The following is a 9,195-nucleotide window of genomic DNA, read 5'->3' on the forward strand; positions in this document are numbered from 1 at the left end:
TGCATGTTTATTGCCAACTAGCAATGAGTCCATTCCAATTGCTACAAAAGAAAATGAGGAATATATATAAATTAAACTTTTCAAGGGAATTCAATTGTTTGCCAACTGCATCTTCAAATTCACATCTCCCTGGTTCCAATGCAGACATGAAAGTCTATCAAGTTCTCTTAAGTTTAATAATAGGAATGAACTAAAGGATAAGACAAGACACATAAATTAAAGGGAAAGGAAAGCATTATAAGAGAGTTTTTAACATGAAAAATGGGGGCTGGAGAGATGGCTCAGTGGTTAAGAGTACTGTCTGCTCTTCCAGAGGTCCTGAGTTCAATTCCCAACAACCACATGGTGGCTCACAACCACCTATACCCTCTTCTACCCTCTTAGAGCACTAATATGCAAAAAATAAATAAAATCTTTAAAAAAAACAGATGAAAAATGACTCACTTAGATAGAAGCATATGTATCCTAACAGGAAAACATTCTGGTGTGTTCAGCATCCAACATCTATTTCATGGAACATACACTACCACATTCAAGCCTATTTTCTAACTTTTGGAGAAATCTTCAACTTTTTCAAAAGGAAACCTTGGTCTCACTGATTCCCACACATCCTTGGGGGATCCTCTCAGCATGCAGAACTGCTCCTTCAGCAACTCAGATACTGCCTTTCCTATGGGTGCTTTCATTCAGAAGCTGTGGCCTCCCGCTTCCTTTAATGATGGCAATTCATGATGGGTTTTGGTTGGTTTATGGGAATGTTGGAAAGTGAGAGACAGGCACCTTTAATACATCATAAACATGACAATAGACGTGCCATATTGCTAAACAAACATATAAACTTACCATTGTTACTAGAGATACGTTCTCGTACAAGAGTGATTGGCCGTCTCATAATGTTTTGTTCCACATGAGTAAAGGCTTCTTTGATTAAAGGCAGTCCAGTTATGACCACAAAAGTTAAGTCACCAAGATTCAGGCTAAAAATGTCCCCATATTTCTTCACAAACTAGAAAATATATCAATACTTAGAGTTAAGTATGTCTGTGTTTATGTATCCAGGGATGGCAGGCATGTGTGTAGTTAATGGGATTCGTGTTGAGAGGTTCTCATGAGTGGAATATAGGCTGTATGTGGTGCACCTTGGTCTATGGAAACACTTTGAAGATGTTTCCCTCTCCATCACCCTAAACTCAAACTGCAGAGAAGGAATAAAATTGACTCTATATAAATTCATTAATAACGCTGTATGATTGCCTGGGCACCTACTATGCATCCCTAGAAGAAAGCATGAGGACATAAGTTTCAACAAAGAAGCAAAATCTCTGTTCTGAAGCATCCTGAAGTCTAATGATATGCCACTTCACTCTAGCTTAGACTCCCCTTCTCCCCTTAAAAATCCACTCCTGTAGAAACACCTGTTCTTTCTTACTGCTTGCCTGATTGCTGCTGCTGCTTCTGCTGCCTTTGTGACACACCCCTCCTCCCTGCCACACTTATCCCTCTAGGGTAATAAATCTCCTTTGTGCTGAGAGTTTGGTGTCTGGGCATGTTGTGTACCAAATCTGAGAGTGGTGTCCTCTTGTATGCTGGTGTGATGAAAATGTTTCCATAATTTTTTTTCCATCTCCACCAAACTTAATTTGAGGATTAGAAATTTTCTTATAAATCTTTTGTTCATATGGGTAGCCAACATGAACCAAATGAGCATCAATTTGTCCCTAGACTAGCACGTGGGTTTATAAGTGTAAGACATCAAGTGCTCTAACCTGAAATATCCTGTCATCCAGTGAGGTATAGAATAAAGGACATCCTTCCAGAGAAAGACTGAGGTATATGAATACAAGTGTTCTATAGCAACTGTGGAATCCTTATCTATTATCCAGTATTGGTTTAGGTAGATATGCTATCTCCAAACCTTGCTGGATATTCTGAAGATTTATAGTGAGATAAGCACGTAGGCTTTATGGTTCTCTAACTGGACTCTTGGGGTATATTCTCTATTCCAAGTCTCAGACTCCCATTATGGAAGAGTGAAAAGTCATTCCCTCCCTCAAAGCCTTCTGGGGGAATAATGAGAGTGACATTGTGAGAAGCAGTGTTTAGTTACAGGAACCCAACCACCCACTGCATCTCTGAGAAATGAATGAGCTCTGTGTCCAGAAGCTTGGGGACACAAATGCATGGTGAGAGCCAGGACAAGAACCTGCTAGTCCCAGACAGCCACACTTACTGAGTGGACGCTCAATATGCTTTGTGCTTTATTTCCTCTTTTATAGCTGTTATATCATACCTAGCATTTTCTTTGTCTTTCTAAAAAGAAAAATTAGCTGCAAGTAAAGTAATGCAGTCAAGAAAAGGCTCTTGCCTGGTGGAGGAACTCTGCCAAGGAACTCATAATGTGTGAGAAAATTAAAAAAATTACCTTTGGTGTTTAGTGGGAGTTAGATAATGGAGCACAGGCATGAGAGTGTGGGTTAGCAGCAGAGGGTGCTGGAGAGACTGAAAGCATCCACAAAGGTACAGAACACACAACTTTGTACAAAGGTGGATGAGAGTGTACAATTATTTTTAAAGATTCTTCCACCTGTGTATTTACAAATCAGACTTGTATCAACCCACTTTTGCTTTTTGTCATCCTGGGTGTTGTTAACAGTACCAAAGAGAAGTCAGTTCTTCCAGGTATCTGTGGTCTTCTGTCCTACTCTTATCTTCATTTACTTACATCCTATCACATCAATTACAGAGACTTGGAATTTTGTAAACCCTGTCAAAGAAAACATAACGATTTGGTCGTGCTCCAGGACCTTACACCATATTATAGATAGAGCCTTAGACTCAGAACTTCCCTTGTTCTTTATCCAGAGTCCTTGCTAATTTCATTAAGTTATAGCACAATCTGTCTTGTCTTGTTCCTAAGGCAGAGACAAGTGTGTGTCTTTCCTTTTAAAAGATCAGACATAGGTGTATGCAAATGAGAAAAGAAATTAACTTCATCGTGATCAGTGTGTAGATGAGTGTAAATACTTATATAGAATTCTTATACAGATATGCTGTATAAGAATTTATTGACTAACTTTCAATATTAACAAAGAAATTACCTGGCTTAAGTGCCTCCTAACCAGCAATGTGCACCACACAGATTCTGTACGTGTGCCAGTGGAATCCATCATCTGAGACTAGACATTGAGGTGAATGCCTTCTTTCCATTTTTATCAGCTCTCTGTCCATATATGTGTCTAGTGCAACAGAAGTGGATCAGTACATTATATCTTAGATTAAACTAAATGGAGATGGACAAGCCTTGACCCTTATGATTCTCAAATGGGCCTTCTCTGTCTGCCAGTTGCTTGATGTGTATTAAATGACCCAGCAGACATTTGGGTGTATGTCCTAAGGCAGGCAGAACACAGTTTCACTGCGTGCTTAGTAAGTCATTTGAAAAATTTAAAAAGAGCTGTTCGTTTTTAAGTGGCTCAGAAGGGCAAAACAGAGTTAAAATTCAAAATAACAATAGGAAAACAAACACCACTGAATTGAAATAAGAGATGTAAAATTTAAGAAAAGAAATGAGACAGCAAATTTAATAATAGAAGCAAATCTACAAGTGGATTATTGAGGAACAAAGTGAGGCAGAATGCATTGTCTCAAATAAAGAGAAAGTAGATGCTAAGGATTACTGAGACAAATGATCCATGAAGACAAATGAGGGAGCTCTATTGAGGTCCTTAAGAAGGAACAGCAAAGGGACAGCCAGCGGGGAGGGAGACAGCCTCAGCTCCCACTCCTATTAGCAGTAGATGAAAAGGTCTGTTAGTCTGAATCCTTACAGCTCTGCGTAGTGAGCTGTGTGTGTGTGTGTGTGTGTGTGTGTGTGTGTGTGCGCGCGCGCGCGTGTGTGAGTGTGTGTGTCAGGGGTCAAGCTCAGGTTTCATTTTCAGGAGCTGCTGGTCTTGTTATTTTGAGTCGGTGTATTTCGTGAGCACTGAACAGGCTTGTGGTGGTTAGGGGGTGAACTCCAGGGGTTTGGCTGTCTTCTCCTTCCTATTACTGAGTTTATAAAAGCAGGCTACCATACCACATGCTTGTCGATTCTAGGGACTGAACTCATATTCCTAGTGCTGCATGGTGAGCACTTTGCCAACTGAATTCCTGCCCTTTTTTCTGATTTTGTGGTTATTGCATTTTTAAAAGTCACTTGTTTGGACCTTTTAAACATTTTTGTATGTGATATTAATTTTTTTTCCTTTGAAACATGGAACCTGTCTACTAATACAAAGAACTTTAATAAACTATAACTTTATTTTATTACGATCAAATCTGAAACCACAGATGAACAAGTTATATGAAATTATTTCTGAGTGGGGTAACTGAAAGTAGTTGATGGTGCGTAAGTATGGGTGCTGGTGGCCTGGTGTGCATATATATATATAATATATATATTATATATATATATGTTTCCTTTGCTTTAAATATTTGAAAATAATGGAAAATCTTAATAGGTAATTGAAAGGTACAGAGAGGAATCTTCCAAGTCAGAAATCATCAAAGCTACTTGGTGAATACTTCCTCTTCTCCTCTCCCATATGCCAGAAATATAAAAATGGTGTCAGTAGAGAGAGATGAGCAACAACACAGAAGGAGTTGGATACTTTGAACCAGCTTGCATCACAAAGCAGTCTCCACAACTCTGACCTCCGGCCTAAAAATCTTAATCCCACTATAAGAGGAAAACTATTCTATCTTATTTACACCATTCTGGGTGCCTTATTATAATCAACACGTAGTGCGTGCTTGTATCTAAATCATGTACTACATTTCCACTTTAGTCTGATAAGACTTTTATTTAAAGAATGTTCCTAATGATTCATTGAGACATAGGAGAGAGAACAGATGGTAAGAAGGATGTACCCTTCCCACATGCAGAATCAGGAGGCCAGCGTTCTCTCCTTTCTCATCCTGTTAAAACTCATGCTATCTTCCTCCATTTAAAATGTCTTATCCTGCTTACTCTACTAGACACTTGTTAAAATCCTCTCTAAGTACAGCTTAATTTATCTACCAAAGATCATCCCCGGAGATACCTATGTGACTTCATTTGATATCACATTGGGTTACATCAGCTGAACCAATATGATCATGGACTGTACTGTACTGTGTCTCTGTTGTAATAAGCACTCAATAAGTACATAAATATGCTCTTACATGTCACAAAATATCAACTCTCTTCTACTTACATATGAAGAGCAAAGCAGCAAATAAAGAGAATAAAGGTTTTGTTAAATCAAGTTGAGTTCATACACTTATTTATAGTTATTCATTGAATCTGTGGGCAAGTCACACTGTTATTTGTCCTAGACAGTTTGCTCAATGAAAAATGATGTTCATAACAGATGGCTAATATGTGTACTTATCATAGGGCCCAAATGAAGAGGAATATACAAGCCCAGAAGAAAGACCCACCAGATTGTGGGGATTATTTCCCAATGGCAAGAATCAAAACTTTATTGTAATTAAATTAGACCACTTAACCTCATTTGTTTGTGGCCAGAAATATTAAAGCACATACCAATATAACATATAAAACCAATGGATGAAAAGTGACTGGACCGTGAAGACTTTCCAAAACTTATTTCATCACAAGTTACTGTTGTGATCAGACATGTCATTTCTGTAGTTACATTTCATGCTGTAGCAAACCAAACATTTAAACAGACAAGACAAAATAAAAGCATGCTATTTGTACTCTTGCAAATCATGACAGTATCTGACAAAATGGAACTCCAACCAATGTTTCTTTCACCAAAAGTCAAAAAAGCACAGCCCCATAAGACATGTGTATATGCCTGCAACACTGGAGCATCTATATATTAGCGTATATATAGATGCTCAAGTTACCCCCAGTGTTGCAGACAGTCTCTCACTGCTGCCTGTGGATCAAGATATAGAACTCTTGGCTCCTCCAGCACCATGTCTGCCTGTACACTGCCATGCTTCCCACCATGATGACAATGCATTAAACCTCTGAAACTGTATGTCAGTGCCAAATTAAACAACGTTTTTCTTTATAAGAAATGTCATGGTCATGTTGTCTCCTTACAGTAATGAAACCCTAACTAAGACAGACTATCATACAAATAGTCCAAATAGTGGGAGATCTTAACAAAGAAATGAAAGATATAGGGAGGAATCAACCAAGGAAGGCACATATTAACTCACAGATACTGAAGCAGCAAGCATGGGGCCTATATGGGTCTGCATCAGGTCCTCTGCACATATATTATCCCTTTTAGGTTAGAACTTTTAGGGGACTCATGAGTGTGAGAAAAAGTGGGTCTCTGACTCTTGTGCCTGCTCTTGGGAATCTTTTCCTCCTGTTAGTTTGCCAAATCCAACTTTAATATGATAGATTTTTTTATTTTTCTTACTATTTTTTTTGTCATTTTGGATTGTTATCTCTGAGAAGCATGTGTTTTTTTTTTTTTTTTTCTAATGAGGGACAGAAAAAGGGTGGATCTGGAGGGGAAGGGAAGCAAAAATGCTGGAAAGAGTGGAAGGAAGGAAAACTATGATCAGGATATATTGTATGAGAAAAGAAGGTATTGTCAGTATTTTTTTTTGAAAGATACAGAGAGGAAGCAAAGGGAAAAGCGAGGACAGAAAGCTGCAGTGGTGTGAGTGCAAGCCTGCACAGAAGAGCTTGGCAGAAAAGTGATGTGAGAATACCCATAGGCTCTGCAGGGCTGAGAAGCAGCCACCCTGCACAGTGCAGAGAAAGCAGATGGTGAAGAGCAAGGCCCAGAACCAGAGATGCACAGCTGGGCCTCAGTGTCCACCAAACACAGGAAAGGGAAAGCAGAGGTGAGAAAGTTCTTGATGAGTGGTGGAAACTTCCTAGTCTGGCAAAATACAGACTTACCATGAAGTAGCCAACAGCATGAAGCCACAAGTGAAGGAAACCTACCAATATCAGCATGAAAACTACAAACCCAGATAATAGCTTGAAAGCAGAGTGAAAATAGTTCAGTAATTATGGTGCAACCACAAAGACCAGAATGAAGCTGGGGAAAGGGGGATCTAAAAACTTTAAGTGTAGCAGATTGTCAACTTTGTGTCCTAAAATCAGGGGAAAGTGAGAGTGGAAATGGAGGGGACAGGCAGTTTGAAGTGGGGCAAAGCTAAGAAGTTTCCTTCTGCTGCATCCTCTTCTGAAGGAATGGGGAAAGAATGTACTTGAGGTCCAAGAGGAAACTGTGAACTTGAAGGGTCAGAAGAAAGACAGCTATGGGAGGAGGAGTAAGGAGCAAAGGCCTCAGATTCTTCTGCCTTTGAGTTCCAGCTGGACAAGACACTGAAGAGCATGTTAGTTGTGGTTCTCAGTGTGAGTGAGGACAACACCCGAGACAGCTGTGTCATAGAAAGGAGACAGGGCTCCTCCGTGTTTGTAGTTGCTTTGCCTCACTTGGAAAATGGTGTTAGCAAAGTCTCACAAGCTGCACCTACCTACTTACTGAGTAACACAGAACAGCGGCAGGGAAGATGATAAAAATAGATGCAACAAATGAAAAGGCAATTGCTTGGAAGTGTCCAAGAAATGTGAAGGGGAAAATGAAAGAAAAAATAGGTGGGAAAAAAGAAGCAAACAACATGAGCTTACACCCTTAAACTGTAGTAAATAATCAGAGTCAATCTTCACACGTAATGGGTAGCGCTTATCAAACGTGTCCGGAATATTCATTATTTCAGCAGTGAAAAATAGTTGATAAAGAGGATCATTACCTGGAAGACAGTCATTCACCAAAACGACCTGCCAGTCTTAACTGTGTGCTAAGTATACAGAGCAGTCATTCTAAAACAAGGTGGAGAGCTTCTAGAACTAAGTGGTAAAACAGACTCTTGGCGCATCTTTCTCTGACACTGATAAAGTGAGTAGGTGAGCAGGCAGCAAGGGTGTAAAAGGACCAAACAAAAAACAGTAAGACAGAAGTGATATTTGTAGAAAACTACAATCAAAGGAGGTTTTCTCCCCTCCTCCCCTCTCTTCAACCAACTAAGTTGAGGTACCACCTTCCACCAATTTCTGAAATTTGCAGAGCTTATTTATCTAGCTAGATTATCATGCCTTTAATAGACTTTGACTTAAAGAATTAAAATTACATGCAATGCATTCTCTGACCATGAGAGAATTACAATGAAAGCCCTTCATTCAAGCGTAAGAAAAATCTCCAACTATCTGAAAATCATACAGGGTATTTCTTAAAGGAGGACACAGGTTTTGGGTTCGGGATAGCAGATTGCCATGACCAGGCTTTGAACCTTGCTTTCAGTCCTGTTCCCGGGAAGTCCCCTGTTCCCGTAGCTCAGGATTATGGAAGGACTCAGCCAGACACCCTTGTTCCTTCCTACCGGCTGAACTGAGAGGTGGGGCTGCCGGAAGTCCAACTGGAATATGTTGCCAACGAAGGGCAGACTCCATGGCCCGGGAGGGAAGTTCCTTGGGCGCCGATTTTTAAAGAAGTCAGCCAGGAGCAGGAAGGTGACCGCGGCCAGCAGAAGAGCCCTGGGATGGAGTGCCGTCCAGACTGTGGCCACCAGGGAGCCCGCGGCCGCGAGCATGGCCAGTAGTGGCGCTGGCTCTACCGAGGACCGAGAGTCGGAGCTGGGCAAAGTTTCTGGTGCTAACAAGGGCTTCCTACATAACCGGTCCCTTAGTTAGTCCCTCCCTATCCCTTCCTGGTTCACTCCCCTGTGCTCCTCTGTCCCCTCCCAGCAGTTGGACTCTCCCCAGGGTTTTCCTTGCTACCCCAACGCTTCTATCCGCCAGAACCAACCAGCAGGAGCCCCTCTGATCAACAGCGTAGAGAGAGCTCTTCGCTCCGCCCCTCAGAGCTTTCACTCATTCCTTCCCACCCTTCCCTCCTGGGTCCTGCCTTGCTGGGCTCTGCCCTGCGGGTGCCCCGGGAATGCTTTCTGTAGTGGCTGTGCCATGCCCAGCTGGCTCCCAGGCACTGTGTTCTCAGGAGAATATACAGGAAGCCTTGTTTTAAAAGGCAATAGTAGATCTGCTAAGGTGGAACCAGGAAATCTGAAGGGCCCCCACCCTTAGAAAAATAATTACAGGCAACTAAGGGCTTTTGAGAGAGACCTATTCTTCTCCAGAGAGACACACTCTAACTGGTTTTCAATACTAAGTGGCCA

At 41.0% G+C, this 9,195-nt stretch overlaps 1 protein-coding gene across 3 annotated transcripts in view; it reads right to left on the bottom strand.

Annotated features, from left to right (window-relative positions):
- LOC110562464 (cytochrome P450 2J6) overlaps positions 1–8,731 on the bottom strand; it is a 33,244-nt gene extending 24,513 nt beyond the window's left edge. The window contains exons 1-2 of one of the 3 annotated variants that reach the window (XM_021659193.2): positions 8,404–8,724; positions 844–1,006 (exon numbers count right to left, since the gene is read on the bottom strand). In XM_021659193.2, the coding sequence (XP_021514868.2) occupies positions 844–1,006; positions 8,404–8,613 (373 nt within the window). In that variant the 5' untranslated portion in view covers positions 8,614–8,724. Of the gene's footprint in view, positions 1–843; positions 1,007–8,403 lie in introns of all 3 variants that reach the window. The other 2 variants (XM_021659195.2, XM_021659194.2) reach the window with 2 other exon arrangements.
- Positions 8,732–9,195: the final 464 nt, after the last annotated feature.

The sequence above is a fragment of the Meriones unguiculatus genome, chromosome 12, assembly GCF_030254825.1.
Source record: "Meriones unguiculatus strain TT.TT164.6M chromosome 12, Bangor_MerUng_6.1, whole genome shotgun sequence".
Classification (NCBI taxonomy): domain Eukaryota; kingdom Metazoa; phylum Chordata; class Mammalia; order Rodentia; family Muridae; genus Meriones; species Meriones unguiculatus.